This window comes from Toxoplasma gondii, chromosome X (assembly GCF_000006565.2).
Source record: "Toxoplasma gondii ME49 chromosome X, whole genome shotgun sequence".
Classification (NCBI taxonomy): Eukaryota; Apicomplexa; class Conoidasida; order Eucoccidiorida; family Sarcocystidae; genus Toxoplasma; species Toxoplasma gondii.
Window position 1 is genome coordinate 6,912,790 of NC_031478.1, and position 21,270 is coordinate 6,934,059.

General features: G+C 51.1%; 5 protein-coding genes across 5 annotated transcripts; 2 read left to right on the plus strand and 3 right to left on the minus strand.

The window, feature by feature from the left end:
- Window positions 1-570: 570 nt before the first annotated feature.
- TGME49_215343 (hypothetical protein) lies at window positions 571-4,128 on the minus strand. Its single transcript, XM_018779686.1, has 3 exons — window positions 1,988-4,128; window positions 1,041-1,517; window positions 571-961 (listed from the first exon to the last, which is right to left on the minus strand). The coding sequence occupies exons 1-3, from the start codon at window positions 4,022-4,024 to the stop codon at window positions 833-835; spliced, it is 2,643 nt and encodes an 880-aa protein (XP_018635697.1). The 5' UTR covers window positions 4,025-4,128; the 3' UTR covers window positions 571-832.
- A 741-nt stretch (window positions 4,129-4,869) lies between these two features.
- Window positions 4,870-7,639, minus strand: TGME49_215347 (hypothetical protein). Its single transcript, XM_018779687.1, has 2 exons — window positions 7,272-7,639; window positions 4,870-6,665 (listed from the first exon to the last, which is right to left on the minus strand). Exons 1-2 carry the CDS (start codon window positions 7,481-7,483, stop codon window positions 6,509-6,511), a joined length of 369 nt encoding a protein of 122 aa, XP_018635696.1. The 5' UTR covers window positions 7,484-7,639; the 3' UTR covers window positions 4,870-6,508.
- Window positions 7,640-7,734: 95 nt separating this feature from the next.
- On the minus strand, window positions 7,735-10,123 carry TGME49_215350 (hypothetical protein). The gene is made up of 3 exons (XM_002370813.1): window positions 9,457-10,123; window positions 9,082-9,192; window positions 7,735-8,674 (listed from the first exon to the last, which is right to left on the minus strand). Exons 1-3 carry the CDS (start codon window positions 9,683-9,685, stop codon window positions 8,577-8,579), a joined length of 438 nt encoding a protein of 145 aa, XP_002370854.1. The 5' UTR covers window positions 9,686-10,123; the 3' UTR covers window positions 7,735-8,576.
- A 1,708-nt stretch (window positions 10,124-11,831) lies between these two features.
- On the plus strand, window positions 11,832-14,175 carry TGME49_215360 (hypothetical protein). Its single transcript, XM_002370814.2, has one exon. The coding sequence runs from the start codon at window positions 12,191-12,193 to the stop codon at window positions 13,364-13,366; it is 1,176 nt and encodes a 391-aa protein (XP_002370855.1). The 5' UTR covers window positions 11,832-12,190; the 3' UTR covers window positions 13,367-14,175.
- Window positions 14,176-16,146: 1,971 nt separating this feature from the next.
- TGME49_215370 (hypothetical protein) lies at window positions 16,147-21,267 on the plus strand. Its single transcript, XM_002370815.2, has 4 exons — window positions 16,147-17,853; window positions 17,995-18,523; window positions 18,912-20,111; window positions 20,429-21,267. Exons 1-4 carry the CDS (start codon window positions 16,354-16,356, stop codon window positions 20,626-20,628), a joined length of 3,429 nt encoding a protein of 1,142 aa, XP_002370856.2. The 5' UTR covers window positions 16,147-16,353; the 3' UTR covers window positions 20,629-21,267.
- The last annotated feature ends 3 nt before the right edge of the window (window positions 21,268-21,270 follow it).

The following is a 21,270-nucleotide window of genomic DNA, read 5'->3' on the forward strand; positions in this document are numbered from 1 at the left end:
CATTCGGAAACGGCGCCTTTTCTGGTTATACCACGTGTACCTTCTTCGATGTCTTCAAACGCAAAGTTGATGACACGATATCGCAGTTCTATTTTGTTGGCCTAGTGGCACACATGAAATTGTTCACCTCTGGTTTGAAGCACACACTCGACAGGATCACCTCTGATGGCCAGTACTAAACTGTCGACCAAAGAAGAGGCAGACCATCGGAAAGTAACGGAGCCTGAGGGTGCCACAGATGTGTTATCCTGGATTCCGGGTTCCGCTTACGTTCTCTGGTTCCATGTTTCTGGATCCAACGCTGCAGTTTGCCTCACTCTTTCCAGCTTTCTCTGATTCTTGTCGCAGCTCTGCTCTGTTTGCGATGTAATTATACCACGTGCCCCACTACATGAATCCTCCGACCGGTGAACCTTGCTCTGTTCCTTATTCTCTGCCCGCCGAGGAGCATGCGTTTCTTCCGAGGCCTTGCCACATGAGGTTGAGGCGGAATCTTCCCCGTGAGCTTCTGTTTTTTGCTGTCCATCGCGGATCTTCGTGTAGGCCTTATTGTCCACGCAGTGTGTGTTAACCATGAGCTTTCCGTCTTCTCGGTCCGGTGTGTAGTCGTGGGAAGGCGCCGTCTGAGCTTCTCCATTGATTGTCGTGTCTCTATTCTGTGCATGAGTTCCTCCTTGGATTTTTAATTTATCCCCATCAGGGCACCGTGACGCGTCTTGAAACTGGATGACGTTAGGAGACGGATGAAGTTGTGCTTTTGCAGCATTTTGTTGTTTCTCAAAGTGACTGTTCTGCTTACCGTCAGACTGACTACGCGTCCCACCTTGATTAATCACTGTCTCAGTCGGCCTAGCGGCAGAACCGCTTCTTTTGCCCACATCATCCCCACAGGCACGACCTTCCAAGCTGCCCCCAAAGAGAACGAACTCGAAAACGTGCAGTTCCTCTTTCCTTTGGGCAGCTGCAAGCAAAAGAAAACACTCACGGTAGGCAGCCAGCAGCTGTTGTTCTGCAAAACAGATGTTGTGATCGAGGTTTACCCGATGACCTCCTCTAGTTTCGCGAGCCACTTCTGTCGTTGTCTCTTCGCAGACCGAAGCCGATACGGAAGAGCTGAAAGCAGATGATCGCAGTCTCTCGTCTTTCTCTTCAGTCTGTTTGTCGAAAGAAGGCAGGAGGAAAGGCCGTGTGGGATTCTGCGGGGGTGCAGGCTCGGCTGGCTGCGGTTGGTCATCTGATTGGGACGAGGCGGTTTCCAGCTGAGATGAAATGTCACCAGCGGGCGAACCCGGATTCGGGGCTTCAACAGGCATGAGAGACGCCCGTGAGGACGCATTTTCACATGCACTTGGGGAATATGTGCCTGTCCACGATGGAGAGGCTTCTCTAGCGGAGTCTGTCCTGTCTTGTTTGCCTGATGTTGTCAGATCTTCCTGGCCCCTCTTCTGGTGAGAATGAAAGGCCAAATTGCCAGAGAGAGGAAGACCATCAGAGGTGGTTAAAATGTCCTCTGTTGTCTGAAAGGCAACAGAACATGTCTCTGCGAGGGGCGGTGTGTTCCTCACTGACTCGCCATCTTGTGTTCTGTCAGATGGAATGTGGCTATCTCCTTCTCTGTCTTGATTTCGTGAGTTTGACACTGCTGTATCGAGTGTCAAAATGGACACTTCAGTAATGGGTGTTGGCAATGGACCTCTTCTCAAAATTTCACTGCATCGCCTACCATCATCCTTCGGGCCATGAGCCATGCACCAGCAGGGAGAAGGGGCGTGAAGAAGACGAAGCGCGCCGAACCATCGATGGCAAGCAGTCAACATAATCAAGTGAGCGAGTTTGGCGCCGAGTGAATTGCACCCGGACAGCCTGCCGGGATGAACAGCAGATGTGTATTGTGAGAGGGAGACCAAAGTGGTGTCCGGGATCTCGAGGGCCACTCTGTGTGTGCCTTGCACTCGGCCTGATAACAGTGACAGGAAAACGAACTCACCTCTGAACAGTTTGCTGAGTCATGACGAGTTTGCACCTGCTCATTCGCGTTTCTTTCATGGCTTTTTTCAGTTTCTGGTTGCGGCAGAGTCGCTGTTATATCCATGCCGTGTTGCAGTTCTACGTCATTCGAGTTGCCGGAAGTCGAACCGATGCGCCCAGTTTTCGGGACATGAATGCAGCTTGAGTCTGCGGTGCGGGTAACAGCAGACGCTTCGTCCAGAGCCCGCCTCTGATTTCTCCGAACGCGTTTGATAAGCAGTTTAAAAATCTTGCGCAGAGAGGAAGCTAGTAAGCAGCGCAGCTGCAGGCTGGATAGATCCCAGCTGTTTGATTCAGAAAGCGCGGACAAATGAAGTTGGTCCGTTGCTGCCTGGTTGTGATCGGCGGCTGTATTCGGTCCGACCGCAGCAAAGCGCAGATCCCTGACGCGGTCTACCTTCGACCGTTGCGTTCGGTGTTGGTCTGCTCCCTCGTGGAACACACAAGGGCTGTGCTCCACAGAAGCAGGTGAGGGACTCACTCCGCGAAAATGAAAAGAGTTCGCTGTATGGGTTGGGCCAGCGCCTGAACTCCGTGGTTGCAGTTTGCCTCCAGCAGGCGCCCGTGTTCCAATAGATTGGTCTCGCTCTGCGTTGGACACACATGCACTCGCTTGTTCGACTCGCGACGGCACAATGGACAAGGAGACACCATCCGCTCGGGCCAGAACTGAATTCAACGGTAGCCGATTTAAGTCAGGCGTGGCGAGCATAGAAGATGACCATTCAGAAGATGCGGCAGCTGCCAGTGGAGTTTCTGCGGCCTTCGTGGGAGCGGCGTGCATATCGCCTGCAGTTGTTGACTTCGAGCCCTCACACAGATGGAGCGTTGTCTTTTGTCCCGGCTGAAAGTGTTCGGGATGCAGCGGCTGTGTCTCCATTTTGGAGTTTTCTTCCCTGGAAAGCTGATGGGATGACCCGGCTACAGCTGGAGGTCGGCCTCCCAAAAGACCAGGTCTCGGCTTTTGTTGCTGCTGTCCTTCAGTTGAGTGGTGGTCTCGTGATGTGTCTGCCTGTCTTTTCACTGAAACGGTCGAATGAATCGACACCGAATTCGCGAAGGAATCTCTTGGTTGCTCCATAGGTGAAACTCTGAGGCGCTGCTGGAGGATCCGCGGCTCAGCAATGCAACTCCCAGAAAAAGCCAACGAGGGTCCTTCTCCAATGGGATGTAATGAGGCAGATCCTGAAGGTATGCTTTCATCTGCAGACGAGGTTGGCACGGACAGAAGTAGCTGCAGCTGCAGACGCTTTGTGGACGCGGCAAGAGACCCTGTTGTGTTAGATATGTCAGAATTATTCGGAGAGATTGTTGATAAAGGTGGCCGTGATCCTTTCACTTCATCTGCAGCAGCAATAGAACTACAGTCTTGGGAATTTAAGGGGCCGAACAAAAGGTTCCGCGTATCTGTAGCCGTATGGGAAGACTCTGCCACGGCATGTTGCTCAACCGCACCACTCCGTGCACGGACATCAGTTAGTGTCCCGTTGTGTACCCTAGGCGATACTCCGGCTGCATCTCCCGATTCGGGAGACACGTAAGTTCGCCTCTGTTGTGTGAGACTAGAAGCTGATGAGAAGTTCATGCTGGACGAATCTCCCGTTTTCGCATTCAGAATCGGAGGTATTGTAGCTTCTAGGGTGCTACAGTTACCGACAAGGTCTTCCGCAGTTCTGTAGTCCTTAATATTTTGCGCCATCTTCTGTTCTCTGACGCCGTCTCGATCCTCCGGGGTTTTTGCGACTCTGCAATGCTCTGGAAAAAGGCACAGAGTGGATGCAAGTGGGGAATGTGAAGTCCTTTCTGATATGCTTGAGGGGAGTAACAGAACTGGAAACGAAGCCACAGTGGGGTTTTTTCCTTCAAGCGAGCTGCCTGTCACTGTGCTCGCTGGACCGGTTTCTGTCTCGTCGCACGCAGTTTCAGCCGAAGGCGTTTCTCTACCTGGACAAAAAAGAGCTGATTTAGGCGCCGAGCACAGAGGAGGAACAGGCATCGTGTTTGCAGACTGAAGTCTACAAAAACTGGAGGAAGTCGAAATTCAGAAGCTAAGTAACTGCGTCATTCAACCTCCTTTAGAGACTTTGGCATGCGCTGAGCTGTTTGAACCTTGGAGGGTGTCGATAACCTCCTGTGGCGGCCCTTCTCAAAAGCCACAGCTTCCCGACTTTTCCTCTAAAACTGCACTGGTCGCATTGCATGCTTGCAATCCGTACTTCGGTTTGAACAACTCTGCAGCTCTCTTCGTGTATGCGGGTTCTTCAGCAAAGGTGCAGCGGAAGAGTACAGAAGAGGACTGGTCAGTAAAGAGCCAGTTTCGACTGCGAGGTCTGTTCAGAAGGCTGGCTGTCCATCTGAACCCACAGGCGGCGACTCTTTCGTGGGTGCAAGGCTCGTGACTGTGTATGAACAGGATGAGCAGCAACTACATCAGAATGCGAGTTGCTTTGTCCTTCTCGAAATCGCACCTGATTTCCAGGTCTGTCTCATGGTTGCACGTTTTCTCAGTCTCCTCTGATGGGGTCCGGCTCTTAAACGTGTGGGTGAATTGATGGCATAACTGTGTGGCAGAACAGATAACACCATGACTGGGCGGATACCTTCCAAGACCGTATGCCCAGCGCGTGCGGTACGGCCGCAGACACTGTCCTAAGTTCCAACAAGCAGTGGCTGACTAGAGTCCGACTCTGGAAGTTCTCTTCATGGTTCAGAAGTCCACAGCTTCTTTTATCGGCTCCGCGGGAGTTTGCAGATGGACACACCCAGATGCTGACTTGCCTACGCGTTGTCTGATAGATCCCTGTCGGTTGTAGGTCAAAAGCGCTTGAGTCCGTCGTAACGCGTATCTGTTATGAAATTGTCTTTGCACAGGCAATCCGGTTTGCTGCACTCATTTATCTCAATCAACTGGAGACTCGCCCAAGCCAGCGCGTCTTCAATTTCTGGAGAATGCTGCCAGAGTGTACGCACAGAAACGCGACGATAAACTTTGCCGAGCGCTCGGATCACACGGTGCATTTGCACTTCAGCTGTTGCGGAATAGCTAAAACCCCCGAAACAGACTCGACGAAGTTTTCAGGTAGGGCTGGCGCTTCATATCAGGCACTGTGAAGACTGTCACGTGGAGGACGACGGAAGGAAAACTCGCGCAGTTCCTTGGTTGCCTAGCCGTACCCTTCACAGTATCCCCCCCTAGAGCCGAGTTGTGCGCGCTGGCACGGCACTGTGGAGTGAAATCACTGGAAGTCGGGCTGCTTGCACCACAGGAAAACTGCTTCACAATAGCTGAACGACCTGAAATTTCCTTTTAACAGATGCTGATGTGAATGTCACGTTGTCCCGGTATCTAGGGCAGAGACCCTTCATGCACGAGGGACTGCACACCGGCTTGCTGGTTGTGATGCCAGTAATTTATTCATGGCTGGGTTGTTGAGAAATCGCATCCACATATATGACTGGTCCCTTTCATAGCGGCAACGCATATGATATAGTGCAGTGAATACCCCGTTTGAATGAATTAAAAATGCTGCAAGCACCTGCCACACCAAGCTTGACAGTGGTGGCCACGCGAATTCAGCTGCGCTGGGTGCTCTTCTACTCGAAGTGGCGCGGGGACCGGCATGGGATGAGCACAACTTTGTCTGGGGTCGTGGTACGATACAAGGCGGGCTGCAAAATAAGCGCATAGTACTTAACCCGTCAAACGGCTGTTCCGAGATAAACAAATCAGCTCTTCTTTGTGCACCAAAGTGCAGAGCCGATGAGAATCTGCAAGAGAAAGTGAAACTATACTTTCACGAACGCGAATGCTATCTGCGCGCAAGAACGGCGATTGTTTGATGATTCCAAACAATGGGTCTGCCACACACGGCAGCGGTTTCGAGTGCACGTATTGAAAAGTAAAACCAGAAACTGTTCCATCGAGGTCTTCGCCATGCGTGCGCTTCCCTTGGTGTTCTTTGCAATTAGAGCCGCTCTGGAAAATGCCATCAAGTGCAAGCAAAAAGTCGGAGGAAAATACCAGAACCCACCGTCCACGAAGAAAGAGTGGTTTGAGATCACAGTCCGAAGAGGGGGCACGCGTCAATGGCAAGCAGTTGCTGAGCCGTAGTGAAGCGTGACGCGCTCCCCTGAGAGATGAACATCACTTTAGGTGGTTGGTCGCATCTCTGCCGGAATACATTATCTACAAAAACACTCGCAAAGTTTCAGTGAAGTGCAAGCATGGCAAGGCAACGTGCGGCTACTCGTTATCGATTGCTTGAACTGCGCATGTCTCTATCGTACTAACGCTCGTCCCTCTTTTTCTTGCAGCCTCGCCACCACGGGCAAAAGAAAACGGCAGAGGTGATCGTCGAGTTCTGCGGCATTTTGTTCGTTGTTACGCCCTTGCTCTTCTACAACGATAGCCGTCATGTAGAAGCACACATAGCTACACAGAATTGTTGCAGGGTAAAGCCAAGCTTCCTTCCGACTTCATTCACGAGGCACTGCGGAGTGGCGCATGTGTTGGCGTGTCTCCTGTACCGATCGCCTTGGGACAGATAGTACGGTAAAGACGGAGAAGTGGGTGCTCTGGTTCCCTATCAATCAGGCACTGCTTGACTTGGGACGAACATGAATCACGAAGAAGTGTCCTACAAGCGTATGCAAAGGGCGAACCGAAGACACAGTTGAACATATCAGTGGGTACGCCGCCATCACGAAGTAAGTATTCAGAAAACGAAGTTCAATGCTCAAGCTGATCTCGGAATCATCGGTCTCCGGGGCACGAGGCTTATCGCAGTGGCAGTCAGGACTGCTGTGTCCGTCTACAGTGGTTCAGGGATAGCGCTAAACTAAAAGAGAAACACCCAAGCAAAAACAGTCTGGGCGAGTGCGCGGTAAGACGCGGTTCAGGCGTTTTGTCACAAAACAGGAAGGCACCTTGTCAAAAAAAGACCAGACAAAACCACCCGCCCCGCGGGCTTCCCAGAACACTATTTCAAGAGACGTTCTTTACAGTTGGAACCACATTAGTCTGTCAGCAAGCAGTATGAAGCAAAGCATTTCACATGCGATTGGAGGCAGGTGAAGGCGTGTCGCAGGACCCCTGCGCGAATGAGAAGCACCGCGAAAAAGACCAGAGTATTTTTTTCTAGAACCGCAATATACCACTTTCTCCGGAAGTGAATAGGTGATGAACTGGTGAACCTGATAGGAATTGAATTCATCATCACCCTACCGCTGTGGAAAGCCCGTACTGATAAAGTAGCCCCGCAGTGGTCGACGGATGGGACAGGTAGTTCGGAAGCGCAGTGAAAGGCGCGGGCACGGCGGTCTCCTTTACTCCGAAAGCCCCGAACATGTTTGAGGGCAGCTGACGACCACATCCCACAGAAGTAAAATCTTTTCGTGTGCTACACCAGCGCATACTCTGTTGCACTCTGAGCATGATGCAGAATGCGGTGCACATATTCTAGTCTGGACTTGAAAATGGTCATCTCTGTGGACTGTATCTAAGTTATTCTTCGGCTCCGCCGCAGCCGAACAACTCCTGTATCTCGTATGTGCCAGCGAAGGTCTATTGGTCCCACAACACCGCCGCATTATTATCTGCAGCTTCTCTGCAGGTCAAAACCGTCACCAGAGGTTACCAACAAGGGTGACCCCCTGCCTCCGTGCGCTAGTCGGCAACGCCACAGTACACCTGTAGGGTGCCAACCGCGCCTACAAACTCTTGGCAGTCAAGTGCAGCGTACTGTTCTAACAAAACGATCAAGAGAGTCTGAACGTGAGAGAAATTCTCACGAGATCCAACAGTTTACGAGGTACAAGGCAACAGCCGAACCTCTACGAGCACGTGTCCCCACGGTTCACGCTCTCCCATGGAAAAGCAAAGCGATTCCTCCATTATCACCACTGCCACTGCCATTCCAGCCTAAGAATCCTACACTTCAAAGACGAACTTTTGCATCGTCCGTGCGTCTCCCGTGGCCAACACCCTCAAGCCAAAAGAGAGGGCACCTTTTACACTGCCCACGCAATCACCCTGTGCGGCGGCACACAAAAGCGAAACTGACACACGCTACTGCCGTTCCGGAAAGTGGTCTGAAAGAAACTGACAACAGCCGCAAAGAGACATTTACCCGGTGCCTGGCGTGGTCAAAAATCCGGCATAATGGTTTCTGCGCATCCTCCATTCAGCCGCCCAACATCTGCGGTCGTTCTTCCGTCGAAACTATGACACAACGAGCCTTGTGGAACAAAACGGTTCGTACTGACGACATTGCCTGGGTCGGATTCACTGCATGTTTGCCAGGGTGCATTTCCACGGTGCTCTGCGTCGATCTCTCAATACGCTTGGACAGCGCCTGGAGCTGAGATAGCCAACAGGGCGGACTTGTTCACCACGGCGAAACAAGTACCAGAGGCAGACACCTCCGTGATCGGTACTCCAGATATGAACTATCCCTTAGTAGTCACCAGCCTCCAAGGAGCACATGCTTGGTGCAGTTTGTCAATTTTTTTGGCAACAGTTCGCCATCGCCTCAGCACTGTCACCGGCCCTATTTCGAATTTTTAGCATATCCATGGGCACCAAAAATCGAGATTAAGTCCTTCATGAATGCAGCCGAGGGATCCTTCATGCCATGCTTCTGGCATGCTGCAGCAGCACCGCAGGTGTACGCAGCGCCGGATGATGAGAACACTCTACCGGTTTTCAGACAGCGGACACGAGAGTGCACGCGTAAAGGAAGACGCAAACGTGCTGAACCCCCAACATGTGTGCGAAGAAGCTACCACATCCGTGAGAAGTTGGGATCATTATGCACTACCAGAGATACTGGCAGTTGGCAGTTATATGTTGGGCTGCTGCATACGGTGCGAAGAAGAAACACGCTAACACACTGGGAACAGCTGCATTGAAAACAAACAACTTCCGGTATTGTGTGTAAACAAAGAGAAGTACCTCCAGCCTACCGGGAAAGCCGAGGCTGAGACACGTCCTCTTCAAATGATGAATATCCGATGTACGCAGAAGCATACCCGGCTGTCAAGCCGCCGACTTACCTAGAGTAATATCCCGCGCGATGGAACCCACCTCGGCGTTCATGTGATCCACTGAATATTTTGGGTCGTATTCTGGATGGTTCGCCAGCAGGTTGCGCAAAAGAGCCTCATCTGCACTCAAAGAGGAGGCAAGAGCTAACTGTATCTGGGGCAAGTCTCGCCTCCGCTCTTCCTTTGAACAGAAGCCACTGTGCCGGCAGAACAGGATGGGGCATAAACCAGGAAAATGTGAACGCTCATACTCGAGTGCATTGTCTTTAAGTATACATCACACTGCAAGGAAGAACGCCATCTTGCAGTCATCAACTAGGAGACCGACCATGCATGAACCATAAAAGCTGAAAGTTGACTCATTGAAGTCCGGTTAGCACATACCTTCTTTTTTGAAGTACACAGTCTCTTCTCCTGAACGCTTCTGGTCCATGAATTTGACACTGCTGAAGTTTCGAATTTTCGTCACCATGCCGGCTGACGGTAGGCTCATTTGCTGTGTACCCGTGAAAAAGGGAGAAACATCTGTTGATTTGCTGTCTACCTGGCGTCGCCCACTCTCCAGTGTAGTTCTGGCGACACGCCGGATGGCAACGCAGCAGGGCGACGACATTTTCTCAGCTTTTTCTCTTGTGAGCTTTCCTCAAAAGCTAATGCAGTTGTTTGGCCGTAGACACACACAAATTTTGCGCACGGAAACGTGCGGGGAACGCACTGGCAACGGGGACTCTGTCCGGAAAAACAGGGAGGCTTAAGACGCAGAAACACGGGCAACTGACGACAAAGACCGCCTCACCAGCTGAATCATACGGTCGAAATACTGCTTGATGTCAACAATGAACACGCCGTTATTTGTGGACACAACACCAGCAATTAGGAGGGAATAGAGGTAGTCCTAACGACGACAAAAAAGAGTGCGCATGCTGAGCGGTGCTGTACATGCAGTGGAAGGATGTATCTGTTACCGATGCATCTCGAAATTTTGCAGGAAAAAGGTTGTGTTCTACTGTTTTGGGGGGGGATTTTTCATGTCGGTTAGCTACCTCGGCCAGTACCTGAACGATTTTAGCACGGCAGGCCAGGTGCCACCGGAAGAAATTCTGCACGCGCGCCGGCCAATCTGCGAGTATCAGTTTAGAACACTTCTGGCGTCTCGCAGTACAATCGTGCGAGAGCACGCACAGCCAACACACTGTACTGGCCACTTAGTCAGAAGTCAAAGCCTGCATGGCGCATTTCCCACCGAATAGAAAAGAAATACTTGTCAGCGAATGTTAGGAAGTTTGTGACTGCCGCCAACCATCCTCGGCAATAGCATTGTTGAGTCTCACAGAAAGACGGCAAGGGACGTTCAGCCATCGTTGCTGTAACGGTATGACTTCTCATAGCACCAGCCGGCAACTGCTCCTCGTAATCCCTCTGCTCCAACTCAGCCTACTCTTTTATGTTACATTTGCATGTTCATGTGAAAATCAGCAAGGAGGAGTAAGCGAATGCACTGTGTATTCAAAGAGACTGCTCGGATAGCTGCAGCTACTCCCTAAGCGCACCGCTACCCAAATTGTGCTCCGCCGCCGAGGGCTGAGTTGTATGTTTTGGCCTGTGCAACGCTCGTGTACTGTGTTAGACCAGCCCTAAGAGAACATTTACCGTGTTGGCGATATAAGCGCAGTTCTGTGAGGGAAAAATCCGAGGAGGGTAGCACACGTCTGAAAACTTCCGGGATGCTGCCTAGCACTCTACTGCCCACAAATGCAGTATTACAGCGACGCTCCCAAGTCACGTGCACACACTAGTCTCTGCGGTAATGCAAAGAAAAAATCTGTTTTCACGAAGGCGACTCTGTCCTTGCGCGCCCAGCTAAACGAATCCAATGCCGAATGCCTCAGCGGGTATCCGTAATGTCACCGGCTGCGCCACGCTCAAGCCCTGTAGTCTGTACCGAAGTTTTTTCGGGGCCACACGATTCGGATACTCTTCCTGTTTAAAACTTCTGACATCGGGGGCATCGTCAGGCCTGGGACAGGATTCGATAGCAGAAGAGGAGAACAGTCCGAAGAAACCAACAAATAGTAGACAATATCGCTGGGCGAAGGCGAAACCTCTGCTCCACTGCACGCCGTCGAGCATGTGGCAACCCGAAACAGCGATAAAAATTGATAACTCTATGCCGAAATACGGAATTGGCGAGAATATGATGGTTGCTTGTGCACGATGGATTCAACTGCAAACCCGACAATATTTTTTGTTCTCTATCCCATGTACTTGCTCCGTCACCAGCCTGCCATACACTTTCCTGGCGGCTGGTGTGTTCAGTAGCACTGCAGGGAGCGTTATAGGGCGTAGCTAGCCGAGGTCCCGTTGTCTGAAAAAATCACACAGCGAGACACTTCTTACTGCCTAACAGTGAACGTCTCGAGCTCTGCGGGAGCTTGCAAGAGAAAGAATGAGCACAACGCTTAAATGGACGCGCGCAGTGGACCCCTAATTCAACTACAGAAGCACTTCCATAGTCGTTTGGATATTAATGTATGCCCCACAGAGCAGCGGTTGAGGAGCGACGTGCTTAACCGCGAATGCCACAATCTGCAAATGCTAAATTGAGGGCAGACAGGACAACACGTCAGCCTTCGTCGCATGCGGATCCAGCGGCTATATGGAAGGCATCGTATAGTCCGACGGGCCTTCTACACGGCACTACAGAGATAAGAGACGCGGCGGGCAGTATGCTCGAGGAAGAGGCACTAAAAATGGCTCAGTTTGCGAAAAGTTTTACCTCCAGTGCTTCGTCGCTGACCGATTGTTGACTGCTTAGTCCATTGTTTGTGTAATTCATCTTCGTGATGCAGTCTCGCAAGTACACTGTGAAGAGTCTAGTCTGCCACTGACGGCCTGTTTCTGTTTCTGCGCTGCGCGCATTCACCGTAGAACTCTGATCCGAGACGGCAATCGCCTCCGATCAACATGAAAACCTAAAGCGGATTTCGGTGCTGTCGTCTGCGGGGTAAAACCAACTGGGTAGTATGAACGACCGGATGATAAATCGTGCGGCTCCAAGATACACCCCGCCTCTCCCAGAGTAACGATTTCCCATTTCTGTTATCCGGTACGTTCGACGATGGGTACCGACGATTGGGCAGCATATGCCGGTGGAATCGACACTGGATCTGTAACTACCCCTGAATACATTGGAGTACATGAGGACGACATTTTGCCTAGTCCCGGTAGAGTTAGTGGAGAAGTCCATCTATCTTCTAGACTCTCATTTTCGAAAGGCATCTTGGCAGGAAACAAAGATGCTCGTACACAGAAGCTGAAGCAGCTGCTACGTTACGTTGCAGGAGCCGCTGTAATTATTGGGTTAGTTGCAATCGGCGTGAAAACAGCATCGGTGCTGCGAGAGGTTTCCGCCAGTCAGCGGGCTACAGACGAAGTGAAGAAGCAGCTTGAGAACGAGATTACCCTTGATCAGGCATACCTGGATCGTGCAAGCGACATTGAACACCGAACTGAACAAAAACGAGCACAGATCACGGAGCTGGGGAGTCACGTTCCGGATGAATCTGTCGATGAAACTCCCTCACGAAAGCGCAAAAGCAGGATCAAGAAGTTGAATAATATCAAAAACGCATTTGGGTCTCTGGGAAAGAACAAACGCAAGAAGCGTCAGCCATTAGAGGGGTCGCTTCCTCCCTCGGGCGACACTCAACAGCAAATGCGACCCGAAGTGAGGGCCTCATCCTCGTTGGCAGTAGCGATCTCTGATGAACTACAGCCGTCACAGCAGCAAATGCAACCCGCGATGAAAGACCCATCCTCGTGGAGGGCAGCGCTCTCTGATGACCAGCTGTCGTCACGTTTATCTGACGGTTCAGGACAATCTTCAGTTGCTGGTAGCCTACGAGACCCGTTTCGTGATGTTGTCGCTGCAATTGAAGATGAAATGAAACATGTCGAAGAGGAGGAGGTTCAGTGGCAAAAGAAGCACGGAAGCGTGTATAAGAAGTACAAGGAAACCATCGGAATGAGAAATCCCGAAAAAGGGCCTCATGGTCAAATGTGGAAGATGGCTTCAGAACTTCAAGTTCCGGGGACTCATGCTGATGCGAAGCAATGGATTGAATCGTCCAGTAGGAGGAATTCGCAGTTGGCCAAAGCATTTTTCCGCAGATACTTTTTTCCGGCAGCAACTACCGTGCTAAACGACAGAGAAGTTGACGCTCAGAAAGGAATAGCATCTGAGAGGGAAAAACTAAAAGAGCTAGAAAAAACCACGGGTAACCGCGATACATAAGGTCTTAAGAGGATTAACTTGCTTTCCAGGTTTTTCCCCTTCAGCTTCACAGTGATCGTAAGGGGCTACTAACGTGAAGCCACAGTGACGAGTGAGGGGAAGCGACTTTTAGCGCCTCAGAGCTGCAACTATGTTTGGTGCTGCTGACCCTGTGGAGCATCTCGTAAGAGTATTCTGTATTCTATTCGTTGGCCTCCGTCTCTTTGCTGCGGCCTCTGTCTTTGTGACGTTATAGCTTGGGAAACAGCAGCAGGAAAATTTTCGGCCTTTCCACTTCCGTATGTGGCAGTGCTACTGTACAACTACTTTCTTTTTCTGTCGATCGTTGATCGTTGACGAAGAACGATCCGTTTTATCTTTGAGAGATGTTCCTCCGAGTGCTACACGTTGTCCTTGTTTTCTGGCACCTTTCTATCCGAAAAGGCTGCCTGAACGCGGTATTTTTATACACGAACTGGGCATTAGAAAAACAGAAGCTAAAACTCCGCGTTCTAATCATATAGCACTCCTGTACGATTTTCTGAGGGCGGGTTTGCATTGGCACAGGTTTTCTGTCGCATCTTTCTCATTATGAGGCGAGCAGTGACAACTGATGGCTTTTCCGCCCACAGTCCTTCATTATGAGGAGTGACGCTCACAGGATATCAGGTTCCTGCCCCAGTAGTAGACTATCGTGTGCGAGAATATATTCGGAGCATCTCCGAAGATACTTTGTTGAGGCTGCTCGACATTGTGCTTCCACGAAAGACTGGAATGCTTGAGACTGTTGCATTCCTAAGCCTGGTCCTGCTGAACGACGTTTACATGCCTTGTCTTCAGCTCTGCCGGGGCCACATACTACATACTACCACTTAACAGATACGGCCTCCCTTCCGACGTCTATGGTTCCATTTCTATGGCGAGTTGGTAGTTGGGAGGCCTGGCTGAGCTCGTCTGACAAGACGAAATGAGATTACTTTCTCCCTCAGGCGAGTCCGCAGTGTAGAATCACAGTACCTACCAGCGTTTGGTCATTGCATAGCGGTAGCTTCCAATTCACTCACACACCCTCGATCTTGCGTATTTGTCAATACTGCAGAGACAAAGGGAGCACGCTACGACTGCCATACGTCTCCAAATGACTGATCAGGTGGGGCATCTTCCTCCTTATGGCATCACTGAGAGCGCGGGGGAGAGCTTCCAGCTTCCACAGGGCCGATGTTGTTGGACACAGGACAAAATATTGCAAAAGCAGTAATCCAGACTTACTTTTAAACCGTAATAATGGGCCTCGAACCTGTCAAACTTCCCCACAACGGTACTCTCCATCGAACTCAGCTGGCCTATAGTAGATGCTGAAATTTTGAATGCGGGATTATGATACACAGTGCAGGACCTGAGTATGCAAGAAAAAGGAAAGGGTAGCCGCTGTTCAAGTAGCAGCGTTAAACTGGTTGTCACTACAACTCAAACACGTATATACAGGTGGATGCAAAATGCCAACATGCTTAATCATATTAACATTCTACGACGAATCTGGGCCAGTGCTTCACATAGACATGTCCTTCACGTTTGCCTCCAAAAAATTACCCGCTGGAACACGTTTTGCCTTAAATTTGTGTCAGCTGCAAAAGCGTATCAACTGCCCTGATGGCATTGTTGTGATACGGCTACCGGAGGAGGAGGGCATGGCTGTTTTTTCCCACTGGGATTCACCATGTTCTTTTTAATTCACATTCAGCTGTCGAGGTTGCGGTTTGTATGCTTTTCCACTGTCTCGAATTACTATAAAAATACTGCTCTGATGGCAGCGCTCAGATCCTAACAGCCGTAGAAAAACTCGCACATTCCTCTAATAGGGAAGAAATTTATGAACGGTTCAGGATAGCTAATGGGAAGCAAAACAAGGGTTCATAAACGTGTCACCTTCATGTGTCTCAGCAACGTCATGTATGCTTCAGATGCTCTTCTTAATACACTTGGAAATGTATGTGGTTTTCTCAAAACCAGAAGGAGCTTCAAGGCAGGTAAAAAAGCATGCATTTTTCTAAACGTGCAGATACATTCTAAACGGTGTGCAACTCGTGTCGTCGGCGTGTGAGTACGATGCCGGGCTCTTGTGGTCCCCCAGGTTTGGAGACTAGCATTACTCCACCAACCATCTTCTTTTGAAAATGTGGATACTCAATCCTAGATTTCCGTCATGTTCACGGTTCATGTGTAAGGTAAAACTAACTAGGGCTCACTTAAGCACCGAAACCGCTGCGGGTGTGGTGGCGCGGAGACCGTCACCGTTACCAGCGTAACGTTCTAGTACATGCTACACACATAGATGTGGTCTCTAATCTCAAGGTGCTTTTGAAAGGCATCTTTACTGGAGGAATCACCTCACATATAGATACTGCGGAGCAGCCGGGCACACACGCAGTGACTTTGCGCTGCCGTATCGAAAAGCGGTAAGAAAGTAATGCTTATCATCTAAGGCTATGGATGAGTTCAGAGAAACTGTGTTTCATTTTGCCGTTCACTACAGTAGTGGAGAGGATTTCGAAGCACGGCGTATGGATAAGCAGACTCCCCATGGACACCGCATATCCATCAACTACACACAGCTACTCAAGCGCGAAACGCTGCCAACCTCGGTGTTGGCGCATGCATCCATCGTGCATGCCCTGCATGTAACCAATTTGACTTCCATCCTGCCAGCTCTTCATGACGACAAACAAAACTGCGTCAGTATCGGTCTGTGCATCCTTCGTTGACGCATTCATTTTTCCTCTCTTCTATCTGTTCTTTGTCATATCAGGTTCTGAGAGTTAAACAAGTAGCCTCTCTCCCACCTGTCAATGCTCACGCGCTGAGACGCGCCCGCGCAAGCGAAATATGTGTCGCTGGAGCCTCGAATGGGTCATCGATGTTGACACACACGTGTAGTATCCTTTCTAGTGCCTCAAATCAGTGTCTTGTGTTGCGAGGAGATCCCCCCCTGTTCAATCGTCTGCCGGTGTATGCACCGGCTCCACCAGCGGCCACCGGTTGATCTTAAAACGCAGCATGACGCGGGAAAGTCCGCTGTGCTTACGCTTGCGGGATCCATCGGGGAGATTCTCAGCTCGCGTGTCGTTCTTGATTTACCTTACCCCAAGTTATTTCAGAACATGACACACCCTCGCTGCCGCGTTAGATGGCAAACATGCTGCCCCTATCCTGACTTTTCCTTACTTCAGCGTCGCCACCTGCATTGTGGTCTTGAGTCCGCAGCATCAGAGATGCGTGTCGCTGCAATCACTCGAGGCGCGTGGGCAACACTAGAGCATTTATCACTTTCATGTTTTCTTCAGAGCCCTCAGCAGAGAAGCCTGCTGCGCAACCGATCCGGTAACGGATCAAGCGGCGTGCGGGATAGCGGAACACATCCAGTTCTCGCGTCAAGCCCACATGTTCACTGTGCTATTAGTTGTTCGCCTCCACATCGTATGGCTCATTTTCAGAAAATTCTTCGGTCCCGGCAACTTAAACGATCTCTGTCTGTAACACGTCCGCCACCCAAGCCGGTGGCATCTTGCCTTGCATTTCGAGCTGCGTTCCTGCCGCAAGCCCCGTTTTCCACTGGTAGATCCTGTGGCGCGCGCGGGTTCTCAGTTGCCAGGTCACCGCCGACAGGTGCTGGCACTTCTCTCTGCCACCACCATCCGTCGGAGGCATCCGCTGAACACTGTGATCGGCATGGACGTCAGCTGTGCTCTTCTGGAACCGTAGGCACGTTTTCTTTGGGAAGAACCTCTCACATCCATGGTGCCCTAGAAACGTCTTCCTCGGAGCATGTATGTGATGAAGCGATAGCGGATATACCGTCTTCGACAGAATCCGTCACGCGTCAGCCGTATACTCCAGCGCAGTCCAGTGGGGGCGCGGAGGAGTGTGTGTCTCCGTCTTCCCTGTTTGATGGGGATATCGAGGAAGAGGACTGCCCAGAAGACTTTTTGGAGGGTTTATACACGTCTGAGATCGCCACTCACCGTCATGCACGCATTTGGCTTAAACCAGGTCTCCAGAGTGCGACGCATTCCTTGGAGACGAACGTATGCACAGATGCACTAACCGGAGAGAGGCAGAAGACCTCGCGGAGCGGCACTGCGGTTCCTCGTGCGGATGAAGGCATGCTGACGCGTCAGAACGGGGTACTCAGATTGGTTCCATTTCGGGAGGAAACACTTGAACGGGACAGAGGTTCTTATTCTGAGTCGAGTTACCATGGCGAAGATGATTTGTGGTCTGAAGAACAGGATGACATGGAGTTTTTTCCCACCGGATCAGCATCCCTTTCCTCATCCAAAAACGCGGGATATGGGTCTCCTGGAACGACGCTTCTTTCGCGTTTGGCGCTAGCAGAACGAGAGGCGTTAAAGATACCCCACCGGCGCGTGGGCGAAGAAATGTATGGACAGTGGAGCGAGAGACTCGCGCGCATTCAAGAAGCCGTTTCTGGACCTGATCTGCGTTCACTGGTGAGTTGTCCAGATGAACGATCCTTGTACCGCCTCTTCGGGTCGACCTAAATGTCTCAGTGCACACGCTAGTGCCGGAATATTTGCGCTTCTCACATCAAGTTTGTTGTTTTCGTTCCTTTCCTTGACCCGTGTGTGTAGGCTGTGGACCGTCGTCATTTGGCACCAGCCAACAGCGAAAGGGGCACCACCCTATCCGAAGCTGGAAAACGTTTTGGATACAGTGGCACGAGGACGTCTAAGAATCAGGCAACCGTCGGATCTCCTCGTCGGATGCGCGTGCTCGACCTGGATTCTGTGAGCCCTGGAATTCTTCATCACTCCTTTATGTTTCTTCTTGTCAAGCATTTCCCAGCGGAAGTCTGTCTGAAGGTGCTAAGCAGAATTGCGGTTTACAGAGATCTCCACACGCAACTCGCGTACGAAAACCTGATTCGCGACATGAGCTTCCTGTTCACCAAGCACTACGAGACGTGCACATCCACACCACACGACCTCGGACCGACTTTGGTGGCCTACGTTTGCCGGATAGTGCAAACTCTCTCTATTGCCTGGGGCGTGAACTATGTCAGGAGATTTGGTTGTTTTTCCAAGCAGTTCATTGTCAAGCAGATCGAGAGAAGTGCGAATCCCCGCCTGTTCGACTTCGTTCGCTATGCGCATAAAGGAGGTAAGCAACAGCAATTCCCCGGTCTTTTGTTAGCTACCGCACAAATGCACAATTCTGTATTCTGGGTGGTCAGACGTTTCTGTACTGCGTCAGCTACACCTAAAACCGAACTGATACGCCATAACAAAGGACATGGCTACAAATGCCCCATTCCAGATGTCACCGGGTACTCCCCGTCCTCCTCCCAGTTAGACTTGTATCAATGAAGCGTCTTACAACATCAGCGAAGCTCGCTGTGACTTTACGTCTGTGTGTGGTAGACTATCTGATTGTCGTAGTAGGCCTTCGGGACGCCTCTGAGGAATTCTGTTCTGAGTTTTAAAGTCGATGCTTCAGACCCAAGGAATTTCAGGGTTGTAAGCAGACGTTTTGGGTGCGTTGTATGCAGGAGTGAAGCCGCTTCCACCGATAGTGACTCACCCTCATCGTTTATCATCATATGTACGGTTGCTTGATGAAAGCTCGTCAAAATTTTACATGTACACTCACTTGAAGCGCCACAAACAATTGCCCTTACAGCAGCAACTCCACGCTTCCCCTAATCCCCAGGTGGAAGGGGCGGCCGACACTGAGGAGAGCTTCTTACGGCTGGACAATCTGGCATCCTCCCCTCAAGGAAATGGATTGGAGGAAGAGTCGCTACTGCCCCGGGCATTCGTTGCTGCCGAGAAGGCTCTGCAGCCTGCGAAGAGAAGCCTTGCGAGGCAGACGGAGGCTGGGGGACGCAGCGGCAGCCTCAACGCTGTATCATCAGGGAGAAAACAGGGGAGGAGAAAACCGCATTTCATATGTAGGGAGAAGGAAGAGACGTGTTACCGCCCCCCCATTTATGACTTGATCCTTGCGGCGGAGCACCTCGGGATAGACTACAGGGATCTGCAGCGGCGCATCCAGGAAGAGCAGGAGGATGACTGGGGTAGCGATGATGGCGACGAAGGCGCAAGAGAGCTGCGGGATCTCGTGGACAACGACGAGGTCTACAAGCACATTAGAGATCGTTATTTCCGAAGTCAGGACACGGCTTGCGCCACGAGAGATGGTGACCGGTCTGACGATGAAATGCAGGACTCCTCAGAAGAGGAGACCGACAGCGATGTCGATTCAGACGACGTCGATGAGTTGCTGATCGAAATATCACCAGATAAAGCTGCAGAGGCAATGGCCAAGCCACACGGGAAGCGTCAGAAAGGGTACAGTACATCGGGCCGTCCGACGTCAAGAGCGCATGCTGACACCGGTGGGGACACAACATCCCTTGCGCCAGGGATCCGGTCCACACTAAGGTCTACGGCTCGCCTGCAGACAACTCGAGTCGCCCCTTCTTCCTTGGGTTCTTTCGGGACAGCTGGCAGTGATCCTTTCGAGAAGCAAGCGTCTGCGGATGGCGAAACGCTTGAGTGCAACGCGAGCGCCCTGGTACCGACGGAATCAGACAAAAAACAGTGGGGATGGAAGTGGGAGTTCCAGCAAGGTGGAGGGCGACCAAGATCCTTTTGCGCCACCGATGAAGGTGATGACGACGCGGCTGTAGCGGAACGCTGGTGGGGCACGTCTTGGGGAAGGAACCAAACAAGATTTCGATACAAGGGTAGGTCACTTTCGCGCCCCCATCCACGACGACTGAAATGCAGCCACGGAATATACTAGATGTGTGACATTGGATCTTTTAAAAGTTTGAGTTTAAGGGTAGGAGTCGTAGGAAACGTGAAATTTAGAAGAGAGAAAAATTGGAGGAACCACGAGCGGCAGACCCGTGACGCTCTCCAAGTTTGCACTGGAGACTGTAAATGGGATGGCGGTTGACAGGGGAGCATGTGCTTGGCAGTTCAGTAGGCTGAAACAGGGCGTATGAATATGTGGTGGACTTTGTTTTTCGTGGATGTGTGTCTGCCAACTCGTGCACAGGACGATCGTATGGCGTGGTTCCAGGAGAAGGGTGGAAGCTGCTCGAGGACGAAGGGACTTTGAAACTGCTGAGGCCGAAACGGAGATTCGGAAAGCATGCACCCAAACGAGAACGGCGTAGCATGCGTCGAGCAACCCTCAGACGAGTACGCCAGCAAGTGCTGCAGCATTCACCTACAGCTACGGCAAACGGAACGTAACAAACCTCCAGGCAAAGAACTTGATATTGTTCTAATTCCCCGTGGTAAACACAGTCAACGAATGGCGGAAGGAGCATTTATATGTTATGAGCTACGTTGGCTAGTTGGACACAATCTACTTGGGAACTTCATTTTCTCTAGAGGGCCAATGCGAACTGAAGACTTCTCACATGCCGTGGTATGACTGTGTGTTCTTCTGACGGTTCCCAGACCACTGCAGTTGCTGTGGTGTGACGTAAGGAGATGTCGGATTGTGGGTCAAGGCAAGCGGCACAGTGGTGCTTTAGTGCTTGGCAAAAGACACTACCGGTGCTGCGCTACATCTGCGACAGCGATTAAGAGAACTACAGGTGCTGTCACTGTTAGTTGCCGCATACTGTGAACAATCCACGTCTTTGGTAGTTCAAGACCGCGAGTTAGACGGTGACGCGACCAGTGTCACAGTTGATTGGCGAAGGCGCGTCCATGTGTACGGATGTTGAATAGGAAACATGCGTATAATTTCCAGAAACAGAAATGTGAGAGTGATCAAGGTGCCCAGAACTGTCCAAGCGACTGCGGTGCCTGTGTATTGGTATTCATAGCAGTGACTCTTGCAAGTCTGGTCAACCGCCTGCGTACCATTGCTACCGAAAAAAGGTT